General features: G+C 38.3%; 1 protein-coding gene across 1 annotated transcript; it reads right to left on the bottom strand.

Moving 5' to 3' along the window:
- Positions 1-6506: 6506 nt before the first annotated feature.
- On the bottom strand, positions 6507-25110 carry LOC139722271 (uncharacterized). The gene is made up of 15 exons (XM_071633580.1): positions 25002-25110; positions 23405-23473; positions 22196-22317; positions 21251-21342; positions 20581-20720; positions 19683-19750; positions 18982-19068; positions 17228-17332; positions 14788-14868; positions 13654-13797; positions 13004-13189; positions 11229-11568; positions 8086-8976; positions 7300-7439; positions 6507-6653 (listed from the first exon to the last, which is right to left on the bottom strand). The coding sequence occupies exons 1-15, from the start codon at positions 25108-25110 to the stop codon at positions 6507-6509; spliced, it is 2721 nt and encodes a 906-aa protein (XP_071489681.1).
- Positions 25111-25960: the final 850 nt, after the last annotated feature.

Below are 25960 nucleotides of genomic sequence, written 5' to 3'. Positions count from 1 at the left end.
TATATATATATATTTGCCTATTTATACTTTGTATATACAATACAATGTATATACTTGAATATATCAATCATTTAGCAATTTTCGGTTAACATGCTATGGGATGGACAGAGAACAGCAAGACATTGCAGTTTGAATTCACAAAGGTAACTCAATGGTTTGAATATATCCAATGGACGTATACAAAAATAGGGGTACATTGTATGTAGAGCACATACACGGGTAGCATGCTTTCTTCACTGGAGATATACATGTATTGGCATCTGTGCACACTTCTGCAGTTGAAGTTTGAACATTTCAGGCACTACAGATTCAAACTACATTTCTAAATTCCTGCCAATCCATCCTTTATGGCAGAATAAAAAAAACAAACCATTAAGTACCAAACTGTGGTCCACAAACCCACACACACAATGTCTTTATTCAATCAAAAACAGAAAGAACTACAGATTTAAACTACATTTCTAATTCCTGCCAATGCATCCTTTATGTCAGAATAAAAAAACAAACCATTAAGTACCAAATTGTGGTCCATAAACCCACACACACATACACAAGGTCTTTATTCAATCAAAAACAAAAAGAATCCCACATCAACCATAAACGGCAAACACAGACAGCATGAAATCAAATTTTATAAATACTTCAATGTGCAGTTTATTGCTCTTACATGTACAAAGACTGTACACTGTATAACACAACATGTAACACTTCAATGCTTTCCAAACAAAGCACACAGTTTCAGCCTCCACTATGCCTTGACCAGTCATAATTCACTCCTGACCTGTATGAAATTCAAACAATACATGTAGTTAATTACCTTGAAAATAGTACAGGTACATAACATCTCACTGGTCTCTTTATGCATTTCTGAAGTTACAGTAATATACAACACTTTGGGTTACGCAGAACTGATGATGGACGGATGAAATACCCCCCCCCCCCCAAAAAAAAAAAAAAATAGTAATAATAATAACAATAATATTCAATAATAAATAAATTAATTAATTAATAAATAAATACATACGTACAAAATAAATGTAGAAATATAGAAATAAAAAAAAAAATGCCCACTGGAACTTTATATGAGCAAACTTAAAATGTGGGATCAATATTCTGTATACGTACAGTGGATCCTTGTTATGACGAGGTTGGATATAGCGAGATAGTACCTGATACAATGAGGTAATTTTGCAGGTTTTGTTTTTATCACTAATATGATAAAATAATACTGGCCTCTTGTCTGAAGTCCATCAAAATGATGCTCATGGCACTGAGATGAAAAGATGCCTGATGTGAGGAAAACAATTTAAGTGGGCCCAAACAGCTTGTTATAACAAGGGTTATCTGTATTATGGAGATGGAATATAGTGGCACCTCATAACAACTAGTTGGGATATAGCAAGATATCAGTACACGTATACTTAAACCAAAACACAGTCGTTTATCGAAATGATAAATACACAGTACTTGGTTATTGAGGTTGAAAAGTGCCTAGTCAAAAAGACACAGCAGAATACTCGCTTACAAGTGTTTACAATTTCTGAAAAAGAAAACATGAAGGAATCCTCCTGCAGAAGTGAATCGCTGAAAAACAGGACTGACTAGGAACGGCAAACTACAAAAGTCCAGTTGCACTGAATGTTCATATCTGTTTCCAAAGCATATACCCAGCTAAACTCATCCATTTCATACACAAAGTACTGTTCTGACTCTGTTTCTTAATGATGAAATTCACTTTTTTTTTTCCTGCTGTAGATTTAGTACTCAAAATCTGAAGACTTTCTGCTTCTACATTTCATGATCCAAAGTGCAGTAATAAACACTGGGCTGTGTTACTTCAAAACTATCAATACGACCCTAAAACAAGGACAGTAAATAAAATACTGTACTGCACATGAAAGTTTAGTGTATCCTGTGATGCCATTTCCTTCAATGTTCCCTTTCTGATTCCTTTCACGTACAAGAAGACACTGGAATAAGTTGAGAATAAGTGCCTCAACTGATTTACACAAGTGACTGCAACTGAGGTGTCTGTGATATGAAAACAACTGAATCCTGAAAATCTTTACAACTGTTTTTTTATATCAGTCAAATGACAAAGAAAATGAGCCACAAATTTAGATGTGAATTGAGTGAATGCAAAAGTATCAATAGAACACACCAGCAAAGTTTGATGAAAATTGGACAATCTGTCCAAAAGTTATGACTAGATAAAGTTTCGGTATCGCCGTCACTGGATTACAAACTACAACAATTTGTGATGTCACTGTAGTACAAGGATATAAAAAATATATGAATAGAGAATTCAACATACTGTCTTTTCTTTTTCCAGCATGATGAATGAGACAGTATTTGGCTTTGTACCTCTTTCAGAAGATATGATAAATGATAAACAACGTATGTCAGTAACAAGGGCAAGGAATGTGTACTTTCTTGGGGAATTTTCTTTATATTCTAAATTGAAAATTTAGAATATTCTTCTTGAAGTATCAAGAAGTCACATGTCTAGTCATGTGACCTAAAGGTATCACTTGAGAGCCTGCTCCTGTGCAATGTCAAGTTGGTTCCATGTCCCATGTTACACTACTTTTGGACCTGCATGAAATTGAGAAGTTTGTATGTGCAACTGATCAACTGATTTTGTCAATCAGTTGCATTAAAAACATCTCGATGGAAGAATTTCACGAATTTGACAATTACACAGTACCCACTGCATAAGGATTAGAACCAGTACTTGCTGTCAGGCAGAAGCTCGGTGGTCTAGTGGAGATGACACCTGTCCCGAGATCAGGAGGTTGTTGGTTTGAATCCTGCCCGAGAACTTAGGCCCATGATTTCTTTTATCATGACTACTACTAAAACACTGATCAACTCAGTGCTTATTTACGTCCATGTGGGGCAATTCGTCAATCAGCTGCATTAAAAACATCTTGATGAAAGAAATTCATAAATTTGAATAAGAGCGTATGTGTTCTTTAGTCCAATGTTTAGAGCAGGAGCATCATATAATGCAGTCAACATAGCTTGGAGTGCTCTATCATTGAGGTTTTATCAGACAATGACAGACACATTGGGTGATTTCAAGTTCGGTGCTAGTGCTAGTGCTATCTCAGCACTAGCACTGGCGATAAAACCGAACTTGAAATCACGTCAGTGTTGGGAGTTGACCTCAAAATTATGACGTATATCCGGTTGCTGGTGCTGGGCTTGGTGTTGAATGTCGTCTGCTGAACTGAGCTCCGCCGTTTGTATTGGCGATTTACGTGCTTTTTCGCCATTGACTAACACTAGCCCCTAGGGATTATCATTTTCATCATTTCAAGTTCGGTGCTGGTGTCAGCGTTGCCGTGCGAGACCTGTAATCACTTCCGTAATAGATGCACGTTTAATGTGCAAAGTCTATGCTAATGCAGTGGTCGCCCAAGTAAAGAAGACGAACACTCCAGACATGGCTATATAAATCTGAGCCCAGGAGCAAAATTAAGATAGTTGTATTTTGGGGAATAGATGAAATTGTGGCATTTTAATCCGTCTTCCTCACTATGTGTCTAAAAATAAGCAGTTTTGGCTGTATCTTTTAATATTTGACTGTAATTACACGCCGTCACTTTTTTCGTCACACAATTCCCGCGGAGCTCGCGGTGCTGTGATTTCAACACCTAGCGCTGGTGATTGATAATTTTGATCGGTATCACCTCATTAATCTGACCGTCGGTGTTGGAGCTTGATTTAAGGCTCTTATTCGGGGGCTAGCACTAGCACTAGCACTAGCACTGAACTTGAAATCACCCATTATCTCAAATCACCCATGGGTCTACAGATGCCTCAAGAGCGTCTTCAATCTACGGCCCCCAGCGGCATGCTACCGTTTCATTTGGGACGTCCGCAAAGTACCTAAGTACATTTATGTTAGGAATACTAGCCAAAATCACAAACTGTCAATAAGTGACTTGACATAAAAAGTATGTACTGTATGCTCTTGGTCTTTAACTCTACTAGTATCTGTATCTTAAATCAAGTTGCACACGGAGCACAGACTCCCTGACACTGAAGGCCATTTCTTCTATCTACCCTGATGCTATTCCCTAGTTTAAGGCAACCAACGAAAGCATGCCATAGGCTCATACAACATCACCAATTGCTACATGACGAAGTCCCAAAGACCAACTATCATATCCTCAGATATCCACGAATCTACGACCTGGAAATTTGTGTGAATTTCATGATGTTTCTATGAAACATACAAAATTTCAAAATTTTCAGAGAAAGAAGAAAAAAACCCCACTATAATAGTACAACATGATACTGCAGTAGGTATCAAATCACTTTTTAAGCCGAGATTGAATATTATGCAGTGGTGAAACTGCAGAAAAAAAAAAATATCAATGGGAGTGCACAGAGCAGAGAAGAGCTCTGCCGTCTTTACAACAAATACATCAAAGGCAGTGACAAAATACTTGCTAGGTTCTAGTTTCCTGACGCAAGCAACAATGATTAAAAGCAAGTCAAGGTGGAATCTACACACAAACAAAACCTCTTTTTTCCTTTGCATGTGAGCACAAAAGTAGAAGTATCCTCACCACATAATTACTGTGATGACTTTTTTCAAGGTGTCAGCCTGATGATTTTTGTCCGATGTTCTAACACTGAAACAGTCATTACATTTTATTGCGCGTCTCACAAATTTCACTTTCATTTTTACTACAGTACTCTCCGCGTAATCGCCTATTGCTTAAACGGGTACTCCGTTTAATTGGGTAGCAATGTCAAAATCATTTCCAATGCACATTAAAATTACCTAATAATCGGGTTGCCTCTCCGCATAAATGGGTAAATAATTTTCTTCTTATGTAATTTCTATCCACATTTTATCGCAGATTTTACACTTTAAGAAATCATGAATGTCACATTTTCCACGGCTAATCGCATTCTCTTCTTAATTTGCAAAGAAGACTGATCATTTGGGGAGTGATTAAACATGAAAAAACATGTACCAGTACTGACTTGACACATGTAAATGAACACTATACATGTGGCTGGCACTCACAACTGCATAGACAGACAAGAGTTGAAACACTTGCGCTCCACCCTTGCTCCACAACAACATTCACAATACGAGAAGTTTACCACGAAAATCAGGCCATGCACCAGCTTCATAATTTTGCTTTTCCTCAGTCACTTCTCGAAAAGTAACCCGACGTTCTACGTTATTGTAGTGCACGCAAAGAGACGTGTTCATTATGGAAAACGCCTGAGTCAAACGACAAAGTTTTCTGAAGACATAGGCCCTATGTATTGTTCATAAAAAGAGTGTAAATTATTGCTCGTGACTGAGCAAGCGTAAGGTATGTATAATGTGCCGTGCAAGCATGCGTGTTAAGCATACAGTGTAGGTGTATGGTGCAGTGTACAATGCATATACGTGTACATAAAAATTGTGTGTGTCAATTGTGAATGAGACGTGTTCTTCTGTTAATCGGGTACTCCGCTTAATCGGGTATGAAACGCTCTGCCGGAGCCTACCCGATTATGCGGAGAGTACTGTACTGACACTCGGACAAACTTTCGCAGTGAGTTCACATTTTCTTCACATTCTCCTGATATCATCAAATATGCTGTGGATGATCATTAAGAATACAAACTGTCTTTGTGAGAGAATTTCAATCCTGTTAAAGATTGACCATTATAAAAGAGGTCAAAAAGACACTTGCTGGCTTATTGGAATCCTATTGTCAGATCTTAGCTAAGAAATGGCCAATCAGTGAACAATGTATCATATCTGATGTCAGGAACAGGGCATACATGTATATCTAGCAAGCTTAATTTTTCGCGGATCGGGACTTTTCGACAATTTCGCGAGTGGTGTGATTAACAATTGTGGAGTACAGTACTGAATGCAGAAATGCATGTGTGCACGTCACATTCATGTCAGGATCAGAGTTTACATTTTCTCACCTTTTTAAATTCGTGGAAAGCACCCAACTCGCGAAATTCAAGAAAATAAAAAAAAACCCGCGAAATATTTGCCATATACAGTAGTACTGGAAGACAATTGGAGCAATGATGGTACATACAAGGATATCCAGTGAATACTTCTACTTCATTCTAATCCATTCACATTGGACCTAGGAGGTAAGTTGATGTGGCGTGTTCTCTTCTCAACAGGCGTCTTTAGGCACCCAAGGCCAATGGAAACAAGTGCACAAGGGCCCCTTCATGTACATGAAACAAAACTTAAATTGGTCATAAACAGGAACAGAAGTGTGTTTGTTTGTTTTTACAACAACAAAAAAAAACTTAACACAAAACAAATCAATTGGTGGTTAGATCTTGTTCAGATATGCTGGGTATTTCAGTTGAGGTATCAGTTAACCCGTTGAGGATGGGCTGATTTTGCTACAACACCCATTTCCCATAGACACCTGCCCGAGTATACTCGGGGACTCGTCTGCAATGGGCTTAAAAAAAAACATACACATGGTTTGTGAGGGGAATGACTTGATGGATCAAATGGCCCTCTGTGAAAGGAAGGTGCTGCCAGCCGGAATAGGAACACGATCCGGAGCAGATTCCATCTCCTCAGCGCTGGGGAAATCTATCCGCACCGTGTGGCCTCGCCCGTATCCAGTGAATCCGTTGGCTCTTTGTTGGAGCTGTGAAAAATATCAGAATTACACCAATGTTATCATTTCTCCTTATATAAAATCCTTATGCCATCAATAAATCCTTATACATATCACAGCAATAAGAAACTACTCATACATGTATGCCTAGAAGACTCCAAAGCACAAAGCCTCTAACACTATGAAGTATAGAGCATTATGAAGTACAGTGGAACCTCCATGTAAAGAGTTCAGATATAACAAAACCCTCTGGAGACAATGTGATTTCTTGTCCCAGCTCTTCAGATTTCTTTGACTTTGTACACTGATTTAGAGATACACCTGACATCACAAGGTAGTTGTCATAGTTTTTTAAGGTTTATAGGTCCCCATTATTAGGATCCTCTGTCATTAGCAAACAAAAGATACAGTAGCAGGAGAATCAGCAGAATGTTATAGCACAGTGAATCCTTAATACAACAAGGTAATTTCACAGGTCCCAGTCTTTATACTTCTTTACTTTTATACCCTGATGTAGCGAGAAAGTCGATACATGTAGCGAGAAAGTCGATATCATCAAAGTTGTGGTGTGTACGTCCTCATTAGATAACAGGATTCTCCTGCACTGATAATTTTGCAGCTTTATGTAGCAGCACATTGTACAGAATAGAGTAGCGCAGATGAATTGCCGGCTCACCTGCGAGGGTCTGGCCATTACGGTGGGTGAGTAGTCACTGATGATGGATGCTCGTCCACGCCCCATTGTTCTGGAGGGGCTGGGAGATAAGTTGTCTAAACCCCTTGCTGGAGTGCTTCTGTCACTTTTCCTGTCCCCAGCTGTCGAAATGCAAAGTACGGAAGTACCACAGGATGATACCAAATATCCTTCTCAAACAGAAGTTTTTGTTATAATTCATGACAGCATGTACAACATTTTGGATTAATAATGGAATGTGGCTGTTCATTGTTTGCATTACTCCTGATTCATCACTGTAATCATGATGCCATACAATGACTATTTTGTGCACCATATATTAAGCATATAGTGCCAACATAATCTTAATTGCTTCTATATTACCATACGCCTCACAAATATACTCGTTCACCAGCATGAATGATAGTTTTACTGTGAAATAGTTGTCAATATAAGTGTTGTGTTAGCATGAAAGATAGAATAATTACCAACATCATAGTATCAATTGTGCAACATATGCTTCCAAAATTAGCCAAAAAAAAAAAAAAAGATCAATCAGTTTGCTGCTATTCTGGTTCTATCTTTTCTTCAAAGGCAGGAAAACATGATCATCTCAGATTTTCTCTGACCAAAGCTAGACCCGAAGGTTTGTTCATATTGGCTAAAGTGGTGTGAACGAATGCACATCCTACATCAGTCTGGAGTAATATTACCAGCTGCGGTAACCGTGACATGTAAAGCATTAATTAGTGTGTCACAAGTCAGTACTGCAATAGGCAAAGACCATACCTTTGCCTCCTGTTCCTTGCATGGGACTGCCCAGCCCCCCACTTCCAGTGGTTGTGCTATCATCAGTGTCGAAGTCATCCTCTTCCTCCCTGTCATTGCTGTTTGTCTCCCATGCAAACTTCCTCCCTGATGCCAAGGCCTTCCCAATGGCCCTGAGTGTTCTTTTCGTGTCAAGTTTTTCCTCCTCCACCGATTTCTTCCTTCCTGAGGCGATGTCAGCATAGGAGCTGCGAGACGAACTCACCTCCTGTGCTGCATGTCCAAGGTTTTTATCGCTACAATCCTGTTGTTTCAGCTTTGACTGCTCCTTGGTCCCACTCTCTGCAGTGTTTGCCTTGTTCCCACATGAAGCGAGCTGAGACCCAGTGTCATTGCGCAAATTCACAGAGTTACTCCCAGTTCCATGCAAATCATCAGAACTGTAGGCAACCCCTTCCGGACCTTGTTCTCTGGAGCTGTTGTGCCCTCGAGGTTTACTAGTAGACGCTGCCTCAGCAGATTGTGAAGGAGAAATCCTGGTCTTTATATTGCCCCTTGGTCCATGCATGACACCCTGGACTTTGGATGGTTTTGGACTGCTTCTGAAGGGACTACGAGTCTCCTTTGAGACATCACTTGTAGAGGACTCCTGAGAGGAGTGAACAGTCTGATGGGGTAAGGGACTCCTGGATTTGGGTGAGGCATCACAGATTGTCCTTGCTGCAGGAGCCAGAGCATACCTGTGTTGCCACATGTGCTGATCAGTGGTGTCAAAGACGTTGTCGTCGGATCCCTCCGAGCTGTCGCTCAGCACCTCCTCATCCTCCTCCCCTTCCCCATCATTTCCTGTCAGACAGGAGTCTCCTGTTTGCATCAATGGTGGTTGTGGTGGCAAGGTCCTCACTGGCTTTGCTGTGTGGCAAGAAGTCAATAAACAATAATTCTGTATGATTGGAACTCACACATTACACATTGAATGGTACCATCACTGCATATGGCACGAAATATAATTGGTGATGGTAACCACATGATATTCCCTTTAGGCTTTGTATCTTTATTTTTGTGTGCTTTGATGTGATGCAGAGAATGCCAGGTGAAACTACCAAGAATGCTTCTCCTGTGCCTACAACGACTGTAAAACAATATTGAAAAGTCAGATATTTCTCATCAATATTGGGCTTGTTTAGACCTTGAAAAATGTGTGCATAAAGCATGACAGGGCGAAAAAAAATGGTACACCGGCAAAAGATATCTTACACTACCTACCCCAAACAGAAGAAAAATCAGATGCTGAGTACCAGTGAGTACAGAGTGCAATATAGGATTCAGAATTCACAGCAAACCCTTTTTATATTTGTCCAACACTGCTGCTGATGAAATGTGAATTGATACACAAAGTCTTAAATAACCTCCTAGCTGATTTTTTGACCTATCAACTTAACATTAAAGTATCTAATTACAATCTCAGGAACTCGGCATTTAAAGTATTGTTACCAAAGCCAAAAACCAATTTCCTGTAAAAGTTGCGCTATTCATACATAGCAGCTCAATCATTCAACCAATTATCGGAAGCCAAGAGAACATGTATCAGGTTAGCACAATTTCTGAAGGATATCAATTCCGTTTCTTACTTGATTTATGATTTTTTTTGGGAGTATAATTTCTGTTTTGATTTCCCTTCTTTCCCCAGATATTTTCTCTCTGCAATTTACTGTTTTTTGTATTAGATTCTGCCAAAGAGTGTCGTGTATATATCTTTCTATTTTTTCTCTCATCTTTTTGTTTTATTGTAATGATTGTGCATGTACAGTACAGGGGAAACTCGGTATAACGAACACTGCTATAACGAGATACCGGTTATAATGAGGAAATTTTCCCGGTCCCAAATTTCTTTCCACACAAGTCTATGTAAAATGCTACTCTTATAGCGAGATCGGCTATAACGAAATAACTGCTATAACGAGATAAATTTTGTAACTTCCAAACAAAGAAAAACATAGTCAATCAAACCTGCTATAGCGAGGTAAAGCAAAATGCCTTCGGTAAAGCTTTACTTCGCCTGTGCTATCATCTTCCGAGATTGTAAAGCTTGATGCGCCAAAAACTGTCTTGTACACACATCCCCTGATTTTCTTCAGTGCACTCCAGCTAGCACTGCATGTTGTACGTGTAAGTGTGTGTGTGCGCGCACACTGATACATACAGAAAATGCGGTGGGACGGCCATATGTAGGCCTATACATGACACCATCATGACGTTAAGCAGGTGTGAAGCAATCTGATGCTGTGATTGGCCTTCTACGTAGGGAATTCCCCATCTTCACACACACACAGTCATAATGTACATACAGAATATGTCACATACACACACAGCATTGTGCAGACCATATTCAAGCTTTCCACAGTCCACACAACACACACCCATACGATAACCACATACCAATCCACAGACGATCTTGATACAACCGCAAGCTATATAAATTTACAAATTCAAACATCGACAATTAATAAGAAACACATTCTTGATTGGATTTCCTTGGCGAAAAACATCTTCTTACCCATAAAGGTGAGTAATTCCCTCACACACTATCAAGTTATCAGTATTTATTGAAATATGATGGGTAGTCCCACATGGGCAAATTAATGTCTTTATGTTATGCCTTCTTTTATGCCTACTGATATAACGAGATATCGGCTATAACGAGGAAAATGACTCGGTCACAACCATCTCGTTATATCGAGTTTCCACTGTATTATCTTATACGTTGATTGTACCACTGTATGTTTTTCTTTGTATCATATGGACTTGCCTGAAAACAGCCTAAAGGCTGAGTGCAAGTATTTTAACCCATGTATAAATGAAACAAACAAACAATCAAACAAACAGACCTACAGTGCAGCAACTTACCTATGGATGCAAATTTTAAAATGTAGAACATTCCTTTGATCAGCTTATTTCTTGTATTTGTTTAAAATCCATAACAGAACACTTTGAAGCGAAGTTGGGCACTTGTTTTTATTTTTTTTCTTTTAAATGTTTAACAGCTCGAACTGCCGACAAACGATGTATGTTTATCCCTGTTGTACATTAACTTTTTGTATGATTTTGTTAAAATCAAAGAAAAACAAAGAAGAAGAATGAATTGGATTGCAATGACCACTCACCAATCATTCCTTGGCTAATCATCTGGACTGGTACTGCACCTTTGTCCCTTGATGCAGCGTACTGCCTGGGCAGGCCCCGACCACCGGCATTTTCCCCTTGGCGGGGCTGGGGGGCTGACGAGGGCTCCTTTGGCTTTGATCTGCTCCTAGGCAACCCGTCTTGCTGGGCACTCTGGAGAGGTGGTCCTGCGCTGGTAGCATCTCCTCCCTGTGGCCACCGAGGAGGAGGTGGAGCCAAGCCTACTGGTGGGGTTTTGACACTAGATGGAGTCCGCTGAGAAACCTTCTGATGGAGGCCATTAATGAGCTCTCTTGGCACATGTGCAGCCCTCTTTGGCACCTGAAATAAGGAGAGTTAACCCATTGAAGACTAGTCCAGAGCATACTAAGGCAGGAGTCCATGGGAAACGTGTGTTATAGCAGAATCAGCTCATCATTAATTGGTTTAAATATGTGAATCTCTTTCCAGTTCTAGGAAAATTACCCCCTGGACAATTACCCCAGACCCTTCCTCTGACCGTAACCCTAACCCTAATCCTAACTGTGAACCTTATCCTGACCCTAACCAAAATTCTAACCCTAACCCTATTACTTTTACTCTAATCTTTACTCTAACCCTATAACTATTAACAAACCACAATTTAACTGGGGGCAATTGTACTGATATGCTCTTTTCAATCAATATTGATCACAACAATCCATCAACTACACGCTTGAAAATGGCACGTCCTTTGCTTCATTAACATTGGTGGTGATCTTCATTTTCTGGCTGTGGTAATATCTATGTGTGAACATCTCACACATAGATAGGCCTACTGTAAAAGTGGAAATTTTTGCGGTGTTGAAATTTTCGTGCATTTCGCGCAACCAGAAACTAATGCAAAAATAAAAGCATGCGATTATTTGTGCTGGTCATGTGTTCCAGTAGTTGATGTCTTGATTCCGCGGAATTAAAAACAAGCGAAACTCTTCTCACCCGGCCGAGCGCGAACAATTTGTTGTGTGAAAATATCCACTTTTACAGTAATACTATAACTAGAAAGTGAAGATCAACACCAAGGTGAGTGAAGCAATGTAAGCTTACTGATAACAATCCCAAATAAATAGCTAGACTACAGCCAATAGTTGAAAGCTAGGAACCTTTGAAAGTTCATAGATATCATATTCCAAAATGATCATGAATTTTAAAATACACCTGACTAGAGAGGTGATTACAGAAAGAGTAATACAAACATGATTGGGTTCAGAAGCATTGCAATTATGGGATGTTTAACATTTCTCTACACTTTCATCCCATGCTTGGCATCGCTCTATCTCCAAGACAAAATTTGGAAAGGAAGAAAAAGTTTCACATTTCATAAAATTACAAACTGTATTTTCACCCAAAAAAAAAGAAAGAAAAAAATGAATGACATTCTGAAATTTAAGAACAATTTAGGAAACAATACAGATCTTTTTCTGTTCTTCTCAGAATGCGCCATAGGTATGAAATGAAAATCAGTTCCTTTTTTGACACAATGCATTTGGTTCACTGTACCAAAGTCAAAGCACACACATTCAATGTTGCCAGCACATTGAAAGAGACAGCGAACTGCAGCAGATAAGGTCTTTTCTGCTGTGAGAGTGCTAGTCCTTGATTACTGACGAGCTCCTTAGTCAAAGCACCAGGGTACCACTTGCAGTCGAGTGCATCTCAGTGGTGTCAAGCACAACATCACAGGAGAGCAATTAGTTTCTACTCCCTCTATCTATAAAACATCCCTGCTTCCACCTACCTGTCTGGCATCCATCTCTAGCCGGTCTCGCTCCACAGAGAGGTAGATGTCAATGGCACAGGTGAACTCTGCCATCAGCTCCTCCGTGATGGCTGCGTGCAGAGGGAGCAGGTGAACGACATCCAGCACAGCGCACCGACAATTAATGGATGGTAGAGGGCGCTGCATCCAGGACGCCTCGTTTTCCTGCAGAAAACAGAGGAGTTTACAGGTCCGCCGCATTACGAGGAGCCCCAAGTAAAAATGCACAACCACCAATCTACATCACATGATCATTTTTAACCAAACACATAAGAATGTCAATATTACCCCCATCCCACCATGTAATTGCTGTACACACCATACACTTTGACATGGATTTTTTCTGCTCATTTGGTGAGTCCACTAATCTGTTATCCTCTTGCCATGGTTATCAACAAATAATTTAACTCAAACTTGAGATTATTTTACGACTTCCGGTTCACACAAATATCATACTTGCAAAATACCTGGTACATACATACAGTGAGTTGAGGCATATACCTGTCTGTAAATATTATGCCATTGAGTTTCATATACAGAAACTCTATTGCACACATACATGTAGGACTGTAGTTTGGAATCTCGGTTGGTAAGACAGATAAATATACTGACAATTAGAATAGACTTACTGAGATATGGCTAGTGCCCTCGCAATGCAGGGCTATGTCTTGTATTGACACGTCGAGGTATTCCAGAATACACTGCGTCGTTCCCCTAACCCTCGTCGGGAAATGTCCCATGTTCTGCCTTCTCTGTATCAGGATGTCTCCAACCTGTGCAAATTCAGACAAGACGAAGCAGTGGGGCCACGTTAATTGATGTGCTTGATTGAATGATTACTGAAAACACCATATATTTTGCAGGGTTTTTATTTTTGGAAAATTTCACGAATCAGGTGCTTCTGAAACGGATTCAACAACACACACAGATATCAACTCTGATTCCAACATGAATGTGATATGCATGCAAACATTTCTCCATTCATCACTGTACTCCACAACTGCAAATTTAACCACTCATGAAATTGTCTGGAAGTCCCGATTTATGAAAAAAATAGACTTGCTCAATATGTGGTGTATACGGTAATTGATTGACTGGATAATAGCTGACTTATTTATTTTACCCACTTATACACTTAAAGTTTTGGATAATTACATGCATGATTCACAAACATTCAAACAGTACTACGACTATAATTCGTTTATGGATGGCTATGGATGTTATCAAAGACAGTGTTGGAGGTGGAGGGGCAGGGGAGAGACAAGGGGTAGAAGAAAAGAAGATGGCAATAATGAAGACAGACACATTTTCTCTAGGCATCTTTTTTTTTTTTGGGGGGGGGGAGGAGAGGATATTACCTAAGTAATATTGTTTTTGTCTCTCCACTGGCTCTAGGTTGCAAGGAATGATATTGAAAGAAAAATAATCTCTATGGGGCTTGTCATTATGTGCTTACACACAAATTAACACAGATAACATAATCAAACTTACATGTGTATGGAACTCCCACATATTCATGTCTATGTGCAAGACTGCACTGCATGCCAAACACTACGTTGATGAATCTGCAAGTGTATTTTCCCCCATGTGACAGTACTAAGTTAACGATATGCTGATGAGACAAGAGGATATGTGGATAAAATATCAAACAATATGAGTATCCCAACTGATGTATATCTGTAAATACGGAATGGTAGGATGGAAGTCTTTCATATGACCTGACACAGCAAATATGAAAGAAATAAAAAAACGTTGCATTTTACCTGTGTGTCAAAAACAGAGTTGAGCAGAATGCCGTACTGGTGATACAGGAAGTCGGAGACAAACCTGCTATCGTGGATGACCTGTGAGAAAAGACACATAGGTCACACATAGACACATGTGATTATTGTACATCAGTCTACAGTACAAAACACTTTCATTCAGCTTCCAGAGTTCATTTAAGATGTAGACACAAAGAAAACACACTTGGACATTGCTTCAATCTGTTTTGAATTTACATCTGCAGGAATGCTACACATTAGTTGTGATGAATTCATTATGTAAATCATATTCATCCTATTTCATGTGTCATGGATAGTAATTACAGGAAAAGTCCTCCCCAGAAAAATAAGTTTGATTGGAAAGAACCAGAAACAAAAGGGGATAGTGAAAGTTTGACCAAATTCTGATAATTCTGAATTTCAAGAAAGTTATGAAATTCTGAAGGTGTGGCCAATCAAAGAGAAATTGATGACACTTTGATGTAGCAGGCAATCCCACCATCCATTTGCCTTGTGCATCAAATTCCATAAAATCTCTTCTCTTTTCATTATTAATGAAGGAATTTATTTTTTCATGCAGAGGTTGCATAAAATAAAATTTACAATGGTTGTATATGGGGTGCATCTACAACTGGAAATTAAGTTGACTGGAAAAATGAAAACTTCATCATTTACAGTACAGAGAAAATAGGGGGTGAGCTCGTGTATGACATCACGAAATTGCAAATTTGTATTTGATGGATCAAAACTTCAAAAAATCAGAACTTTTGATCAGTGTTGACCAGACTTTGCTCAAAATATAAGTTTTGTTCCTCTAATTCTTCTATTTCTATTCAAACACAGTAATTTTCAGGGTGGACTTCCCCCTTCAGTATAGTATTTATTATCCACACTTACATGTCATGTAGCACTATACTGTACATTTGTCATTCCTGTATTTTCCCTCCACGCCTGTACCACATGTGCAGTTCACCTTATTTCCCGTTGTAGGTCTACTCTACTTCAAGAACATTGTATACATTCTCACCCTTCCCTATTCATTGAAAAGGCCGGAGCATTTCTTAGGCCTTTGTTGGCAGTAATCCTTACCCTTCCCTACTCATTCAAAAACAGGGCAGGAAGTTTATGTTTGTACACTTGACAATGGAACAAAACACCTATCCTGTCTTGAATGGTCAGTGTAGCTTGGTTTGTGAGAAAATCTCTGAGTTCTTAACCAGTGCCTCCTGCAATTCTCCAAGGCTGTTAATGCCCCCAAACGAGACTCTTTTGCCCTTCAACAGGGAAGGGACAGGTTGATAATCCACCTGTGCAAAAGCAGTCAAGCGGTATATGTATCCCCTTTCCATGGTCAAGTACAATGTACATGGACCATCGAACAATGAGAGTATCGATCTGGTGCAGGGCCAGGGATGAATAGAGTGTGCCCTGATGGGCTCACAATCTCTTTTGTTCTACACAATACCAGGCACCTGAATGAGGTCAGCGAACGCAAAAATCTACTCAGATCAGCCTTGATTGCTGTGTATGTTCATAAGAGTTTTATAGCAGAACAATTGTGCAAACTAAATTGGAAAAAGGTAAATAATACTGTGATTTACGCAGTTTTCCCACAGAAAGAGAACAGGTGCTGGTAGAATAAACTCTGATCTTTTTATCAAACCCATTTTCTTGGCAGTATAACACAAATAAACATGACTTTAGGTCACAAATGCAGGCACTCTTGTCTTCATCTTGGGAACCTTGTATACCAGGTTCCTGTATATCAGTTGCCCCCACCAGAACCTGGTATACCAGGTTCCCGTAAGGAATGGGTTAAGCTACACCCTGGTGACTGCTTTGTAACATGTTACCCTGGAATAAAGAGAAATTTGATGCATTCCCTGAGCTATTGTACTTTTTTTTTCTGCTGGGGTGGTTCTTTTGCAAGCTTTTGTGAGCTTTTGTGAATTAGGTTATGCATGCTAGCACTTCAAATACCTGGGGTTCACATGCAATTCTGTCACATTTCATAAGATATGTAAGCACACTCTTTGAAATGAAGTAGAAACCAAAATTGCCTTGAATTTCACTCATGCCAGATTTTCCTGATGCTTGATTTAGAGCTAAGTGTACAAGAGTGATTTTTGTTGTTTATTTGTTTGTTTGCTTGATTGCTTTTTTACTTTTCTTCTTTTTAGTTGTTCAGGGCTATTTCTAAGGTCTTGAATTTGCTTTACAATGTCATGCCATGAAATATTGTCTTTATTTTTTTTCTAAAATTCTAGCCCTTAATTTTGATGTTTACCCACATATTCATCAATACAATATGATGCAACAAGGAGTGTTAAGTTGAAGCTCCACTGCCAATATCCTTATAGTTCTTTGACAGTCACCATAATGTTGAGTAGTGTCCCCAATTTGCCACAGGTAGGGCCACAAAAATTTAATAAAATCTTACTTTTGTGATATGTGTTGCTTCCAGGATGTCTATGAAGCTTTGGGTGAAGAGAGCGGGGCCAAGAGCAAGGGCATCAAACATATAGACTGTCTCCCCGCACTGGACCTAGGAGTTAACAGAAATTGGCAATTACTCCAAGAACAATAACAAAAAGGAGGGACATACAGTAACATTGTAATATGTAAAATATGGAAAATGTACATCTTATTCGTGGTTTACAAATACATATATATATATATATAAACAAATATTAGATATCTAAATAAAAGACTAACAAGAGCAAAAGTGATGTAATAAAAAGTAACCGGAATGTTGATGCCAAAATCATCATGGTGAATTATGACATAACAACATTATAGCTGGCCTATGAATGTCTGCATTGCTACACCAAAATTTCTTCATATCCATAATTATCAATAACATTTGTGTGCTGAAAAATGTATTGTTGATTGGAGACATTTGATTAAGTATGGCTTTTATTAACAGGGTTTCTACACTTACATATGGATGTCCACACCATTAAAAACTAGAAATGTCGCTACAGCGACTGGTTATACCCCCGCCAAACAACATTTCATAAGCTTTGGTCAAAACAACATTTCATAAGCTTTGGTCAAAACAACATTTCATAAGCTTTGGTCAAAAAACTGAGGAAGTAGTTAAATCCGCAAGATCTTTCCTTGATCTTCTGCCATTAATATGCCGTTACCATGGCAACGTACTTTCGGGTACTGTCGAAAAATGCGTCTTGCACATCTACAACCAAAGGCACACATCTGTACCAAGTTTCATGGAAATTGGGCAAAAACTGAGGAAGTAGTTTGCAACACAAAATTTTCCATCATTTTGGCTCATAATATGTGAGCTGTTACCATGGCAACATACTTTTTGTCACTGTCAAGAAATGTGTCATGCTGACCTATATCCTAAGACAAACATTCAATATGAATTCCATAAGGATTGGAAGAACACTGATGAAGCAGTTTTGCCATGAAGCATTTTGCCCTATATTTTACCAATAACATGCCATTACCATGGCAACGCACTTTTTGCCACTGCGGAAATATGTGTCTTGCACATTAACATATTCAGATGAACATCTGTACCTAATTTCATAAAAATTGATCTAAAACTGTGGGAGGAGTTCGCGACGCAAGATTTGTACTCATTTTTGCCCATAATAGCCGTTAACATGGCAACGTACTTTTGGGTACTGTCAAAAAATACGTCTTGCACATCTACAACCCAAGGCACACATCTGTGCCAAGTTTTATGGGAATCGGTTGAAAACTGAGGAAGTAGTTCGCGACGCAAGATTTGCAACGGACCGACCGCCCGACCGCCCGACCGCCCGACCGACCGCCCGACCGCCCAACCGCCCAACCGACCGCCCAACCGCCCGACCGCCCGACCGTCCGCTGATTCCTATATACCCCTTCAAACTTCGTTTGGCGGGGGTATAAAAAAGTAAAACACAAATGACAGAAGTTTGTTCACTAAGATGAAACAATTCTAAAGACATAGAAGGTAGACAAATAGGATGGAAATACAAATTCAAATTCTTGTTATTTGAAAGTAAGTCATAGTTATGAATTAGATCTGTGATGATGAAATTCATGTCTTTAAGGAATAACTTGTATCAGTCATTGTTGATCCTCCATTACTCCCCATCCCCCCCCCCCCCCCACACACACACACAAACACAAACAAAATAGAAATTCTGTGGTTTAGAGGAAATAAATGGAGTTTGTTACCAGAATCAGAGAGAGCTTCCCTCTCCGCCCAATTTGGACTCCTTTCAAAGCCAGCCCAATGGCTGCCTGTCGGTCCATGTCTCCTACCTAGATAGAATAAAATAACACAACAATACTTATGAATGAAATCTCATGTATGCTATCTTTCTGTTTTTTGTTGTTGCAAAGGTAGCCTGCTCCACAAGAGGGTCTGGCAATATTACGATATCATTGTCAAGACACAAGGGTGATTATGATCAGACAGTGTTTCAAATATGTCATTTTCAGACAGAATTGTACGAAAAATATAATTTTGTCCATAAAATAGAGAAGTTGATACTTGAATGGATGCATGTAAACTTGACAAGGACTCGAGAAGAGTGTGTTTCTATAAATCAATTCACTGTCATAATCTATCTTCCCAAGAACTCCATTTCTACAAATGACCTGCATACTCTGAAAATAGAGAATTAAAAAAGAAAAGGCTCTTCTGGCACAATTAGAAACCCTTGATAAAATGGATTGGAAAGTTAATTAATGGGTGCTTAAATGATACGCGTGTCAAAAATACTATAATATCTTCATTGATGAAGACTAATTTGAAAATAATATAGTAGATATAATAAAGTAGATATGGAGGGGAAGAAGCTATATGTGAAGCATCATTTAATTCACAAAAGTCAACACAAATAATGCTAGTAGATCAAGCAAATTACACTTACTGCAAGGGCATACAGGTTGTCAATCTTATTAATTAGAGTGAACGACTGGCCTTTTCCTCTTTGGAGATCTGCAAATACACAGATAATAGAAATGTGAATGAATGAATGAATGAATGAATGAATGAATGAACGAACGAACGAACGAACGAATGAACGAATGGATGAATAAATGAATTAACAAATATAAACATACACAGAAATTCATAAATTGATACTCTACATCCATGCAAGATTTCGCATTAACACTGAATTCTTTATGAAACTATGATAAATTGTTAAAGAGATGATGAATCATTGATGATGATAGCATATGTTTGCAAGATACTTTGAGAAATACAAATTAAGAGCATCAATAACTGGTTATTTAAACAGTGACAACTTCAAAGATGACAAGACATAAGGAAATGATTAAGATCAATGCACATTCTTACAAGAAAGATGAAAGAAGGGAGAACCATGGTGGAATATGTGTACACAATTCAACTAAGAGAAACCGAGTTCATAGAGTACATATTACATTTAAGATAAACAAATGCAACATTTGAAGTATGCAATACAGCTCAGAGAGGAACACATGTTGATATTGATCCTAGTTGATCCAAGAAGTTATAAAGTTGTGTTTGACTGTACTCACAAACAACAACACTTTTTTTTCCAGACAAATATTATATACTTAGTTAAGAATGGGCACTCCCTTTTGACTTTCTGCACTGTTTTTGCTTGACTGAATTTTGCATCCAATCTTCAAATGAATATGATATATTCACATTAATGTTACAGTGCACACATGCATGAAGCAGTTTCAGAGTCTAAGCAACTGAATTATAAATTAGGAAAGAGTTCATTGGTAAGAGAAAAAAAAATCAATACAAACACCCCCTTACTACAAGCTTCATACCTTGGGATTTAATTGGTGGTGATCTCAATGTTTGATTACCAGATTTTGTCTCCAGGGTGGCATATTTTTCACCAAGTTCCACATTTTCAACCCCATTGCAAATCCCTTCAGGAATATCAGCTGTGGCATTGACCTGTTGACTGAAAAAAACAAACAAACAAACAAAGGATTTATTATATGGCTGTGATGTAATCACCATGATCCTGAATGAATGTAGATGGCTTTATACACACTGCACTGGTATTTTAAAGCAGATTATAGTACAATCAATTTAATATATGGACACTAATATCAATTCTTAATTTGTCATGTTATCAGACAATACAATGTAAAATCACTGCCATCTATGGATTATTGTCATACCAATCATAATTTTCATGTATTGTTGCTGATTCATATTGCACACACATAAAATCAGCATTGGGTAAGTAACACATTTAACACACATATCTACAAGGACACAGGAAAACAGATTGCATATGAGTAACTTTGACTTCTGTTGATGTAATGATGTATGTCTATTACTTTAGAATGGTGAAGTATTGGGTGTAAGTTGATGGTATTAGAGCACTATTCCTGGTATGACATCTAGGTACTTATTACCTGCAGGTAAAGACATCCTTGAAATACAAGAACCCAAGCGGTTGTAATGCAAAGAGCAGAGCTTTACCTTACTGATGGACCACCAGCAAAAGGGACGGTCACTTCTTGGCTGTACATTGGCTGCAGGTCAACATCCCATTCATTCCTTGGTGGCTCAGCCTGCAATGCACAATACCCATTGAGCAATAAGCACTGACACCATGCTAATGTACACAGGGGTGGATCCAGGAATTCCATAAAGAGGGGGTGCCTTTACAAAATTAAAGGGGGCGCACACACTCCCCCCCCCCCCCCACCCATTTTTTTTTTAAATTCTTTTGTTTTAACAAAATATAAAGGGGGCGCAGGTCCCCCTGGATCCGCCACTGGTACATGTACTGTTTCTTCTTTTGTGTCTCTTGTATGCTAATTGAGTTACATGTGGCTTTTCATAATCACACTATCATTGGCATCCAAACATTTTCTGTCTTTGCTGTCAAACTGAAATTTGATGAAAACTTTTTAAAATAGAAATAACAGACGTCCATGTTAAGTACAAGAGAAGTACTTAAGATCCATGGAAAGCTTGTAGTTTCCACTTTTAGCATGCAACATAAACTTTCTGGCCCTGACTTATCATCATCAGCAGCCCAGAAGCATCATAACAGAGTGCTTTCTTCTACTCAATGCTTTTACTAAAGCTGATCTGCACTCAGCCTCCTTCTACAGAATCTCATCTTTTAATGGGAAATTTGTCACAGACATCATTCTGGAAAAGAAAATGAAACAGAAGATGTATAACTTCTTTGTGTACCTTCATCCAAGCTGACTAAATGCTATTATACTACATCAATATTGAACACACTGTCAGGATGACAGTTTCAGTGATACATTGCACATACAAAAGTTGCTTAAGTTGTCATTACAAGTCTAAGGATATTTTCATTATTTATGTTTATAGAAATGCCTGTACATAAATCTAAATTGTTTACAATGCAACGCATGAACTACATGCAGACTTTCTTTGCTTTACCTGAGTAGCATAATCATCAAATATTTCTGGTGAATGTTGGCCATCAATTTCAAATTCTGGTTGTCTGGGAGCTGCCTCAACTGGAGGTTCTGAAGCTGTCAGACTTTCTTCTATCACCTCCACTGAAAATTTTAAGGGAGAAGGAAAACAAAATAAAAGTGTCATGGTTTGTACAGGAACTCAAGACAAGACAACATATCCACACAAACAAACATAAACAACAGTAAAAACATATTTCCTGTGATAGATACAAGTACAGTTGGACCTCCCTTATCCGGCCTCCCTTTATCCGGATCTCTCTATTATACGGATGCAATCTCGCCGTGATTTTTTTTTAAATAATTACGGTAGGAAAGGGGGACTCCCAACTCCTTGAGAACTCCTACACAAACACACATGAATTACATATACTTGATACATTTCTTAATAATTATTTAAGTAAATCATCCCAAGAATTTATAAAAGAAAATGATTTCATTCTTGCAAACACGAACCTCTATTTTGGGGTCTGTTACTGAGTGTAACAATGAAAAGGTTGCAGTATACCCATTACTACATGTGGTACTACAATGGGCTACATCAGTACATGTGTATGTATATGTACATGTATAAAGCATTGAGTCTCCCATATCCGGCCAAATCCCTTATCCGGATGAGCCCCGGTCCGACTTGTCCGGATACGAGAGGTTCAACTGTATGAGTTTCTTCACTGAATGTGATACTGGACAATAAACTTCCTACGATATAATAGCAAGCCTTAATGGCCATTACATAGCAGACTAAATACCACTGTACACATCAAGATTTTTTTCTTTATTTATTTCTGTGTTCTTATTGGTTCTCTTCTCTGTTTAACAGATGTTTTGAAAGAACACATTTTGAATTTGCCACATGCAAACTGATAGTGAAAATCCCTGACCTTGTCATTTAAATGCCATAGTTTAGTTGCAAGAGTAAGAAAAAGAAGAGATGGAAGAACAGACAGACATGCAGAGAGAGCAAAAATAAAATGTCATCTTCTTGCTTTGCTGTGTACAGCTGCATCTATTCTATTAGCATATTCCACTTGTTATTTCTTTTCTTTAATCTGAAATGGCACACAATAAACACCCTTTCCCTTTCATCCCATCAGGTTAGCATGAGAGTAGCTTGCAGTCTGAGTGATCATTTTTTAGCAAGTAATCATTGCAGAATTGTTTTGATACTCACAATCTTCTATCTCTTGGCCATAGAAATTTAGCAATCCAAGAAATCTTTGACCAGACGGCAGTGCTCTCGCTGAAGTAAAGAAAGATCATATCATAAACAGCAATTGAAGTGTATTAATAAATGTATATCAGAATAGATACAACTGTTTGTAGAGGAACCTCCAAAATATCATATCATAGGCATAATTTACCATTTGCAGATGAAACAAAAAACCCAGCATTAGAGCATTAAATTAGTCCTAAAATGTGAGTTAGGGATAGCAACAACCACTGTAAAAATTTAAATCTGTATATAATTGATGCTTTTATTGTTAAATACACAAATTGTGAACAATAGTTATGATAAAAATGTTTCCAGACTAATCCGTCTACAGTTACGGTTTTATTGAGAAAGATACTGCTATATCTCCTTAAATTTCAGGCTTTATTGCAAAAATTTTACATGGTAGGATGTTTTGTGATATATAACAGACCTACACATATGCATCAAATGTGATATCTAAAACATTTTTTAAATCACTGCTCCCAAAGGTAAACAGGACCTTTAAAGAAAGCATGACATACAATATACAATGTACATGTAATTTAAGAGCAATTTGAAAAGAAGCCTGCCAACGCTGTCAAAATTTGTAGTACATGTACGTCCATACAATATCCATGATTACAGAAATTAGAAATTGAGCATAATAATAGACTTTCCTGCTTATCATGTCTAATGATGAAAACAGTTCGCTTTCTATTAACACTTGTTTTTGCCAAAGTGGGCTACATTTGTCAAGTAGTCGATTATAGTCCCATCAATTATCCCATACTGCTTGACATTGCAAACCAGCACTACAGTAGGGTTAGCATTGTAATTACAGTCCCAACCATTAATAAGCAAGCCAGTAAAGTGCAGTCTGTAGAGTCTGAAGTCAGTGAAAGAAAGTAAAATTAAATAATACCTAGGGTTTCTACTAATACTAAAAAATCTGAAATTTTCATGAGTTTCATAATAAGGAGCCAAGATTCGTGAAACTAAAATGTACACAAAAGTTCTTATCTAGGGCTAGGCCTACACTTAAAGGCAAGGTATGTTATGTCTGTATCGAATGCCAGTAACAATTTGCGGGGGGAAAAAAGGCCCTCAGCTCCAATTCGCAAAAATAAAAAAATCATGTGCTAATAGAACATATCGAATCGGAATGTCCACTCCGTCTATTTCTGGTTTTACACTACAGACTACACTACAGTACACTCTGGTTAAGCAAATGAGAAACGAAATAAAGCCGGAAACCTACTCAAGTACTGACCACAATCAGAGAGTTTTTCAATAATAGACCTCTATGTTTATATGAATTTTTCACTTCATATTGTCACGTAGCTTACAACGTATTGCACAACATAATTAACAATGATTTGGGACCGAGGTGAAAAGCTAAAACGGGGTGAAACCATTATCGATTATAGGTACTGTACCCACTACTTTACATGCTAGCAACTAGCCCGACCAGTCCCCGTGCTCGTGCGCCAGCACGACACTTGTGTTCAGCGACAGGGCTGTGTGCTAGCTAGCAACATACTCATAGCTCATCATGCTCAAATAGACTCACACTTACCTTTCTCGAGGGAAAGTTTCTTTGAAACTGCATCCATAGAATGCAAGGTCCCTTCATAAATTCCCTCCTTTGTTTTTAACTTAATTCTTGCACCAACGTAACTTGACATCTTGCTTGCTTGTTAATGTTGGGCCTGGCTTGATTTGTAGGAGACAACGCGTCAGTCGCATCTATATCCACGTTCGGGGTTACAGGTTTTAGCGTAGCTTCTTTATACCTCGCCAACTCGCATGTGATTCGATGTGATAGACTACGACTCTTGAGGGATTTTTGTTTAACGCGCTAACCGACAGCTGGCGCACTTTACTTTTTACAAAAATAATGGCTACTTTACCAGTAAAGAACTGCGTAATTGCACAAAACAAACAAATTAGTCAAGCACACAACTAAACAAACCGCAAAACACTTTGTTTCAGAGACAAATGAATCGGACAACATAATGCATGCAGGTCTAGTCTACAGGTTATCAGGCATCTGAAAAAGAATGAAACAATTACTTCTAGACATGAAAAAAACAATTGTCATAGCAAATTACATGTACAGGCCTACATAATATTGTCAATACCCCCAACCCCAAACTGTTGAATAAATTAATAGATAGTCATACACACATAATATGAAATGTTTGTTCGCAAAAACCGATTAGTCCATTTTTGAAGATTTTGAAGTACAGTCTCTGTCATAAAGTACAAAACAATACCTTTTAAATGATATATTGGTCACCACATATAAAGGTACATTTTTGAAGTTATGGTCAAAAGAAGCAAAAATTTACTTTTTATTTTTCTTGACCTTTAATCGCAAATATCTCCATTTGGCAAATACGGACTTCTCGGTTTTTGCAAACAAACTCTTCATATTATACACACACACAATATATATATATATATATATATATATATATATATATATATATATATATATATCATGGCTCGACACTAACTTTTTTGTTTGGTGGC

This window comes from Diadema antillarum, unplaced genomic scaffold (assembly GCF_040938485.1).
Source record: "Diadema antillarum isolate AM-2024a unplaced genomic scaffold, OU_Dant_1.0 scf00000162, whole genome shotgun sequence".
NCBI lineage: Eukaryota > Metazoa > Echinodermata > Echinoidea > Diadematoida > Diadematidae > Diadema > Diadema antillarum.
The sequence above is the reverse complement of the archived record's forward strand: the minus strand, read 5'-3'. Positions and strand labels throughout refer to the sequence as shown.

Coding starts and splice junctions, on each gene's coding strand:
- LOC139722271 (XM_071633580.1), bottom strand. CDS start 25,110: ATGTCAAGTTACGTTGGTGCAAGAATTAAGTTAAAAACAAAGGAGGGA. Junction 13,798..14,787: donor ACTCTGTTTTTGACACACAG/GTAAAATGCAAC, acceptor GAATTTGCACAG/GTTGGAGACATCCTGATACA. Junction 8,977..11,228: donor GATTAGCCAAGGAATGATTG/GTGAGTGGTCAT, acceptor CTTGCCACACAG/CAAAGCCAGTGAGGACCTTG.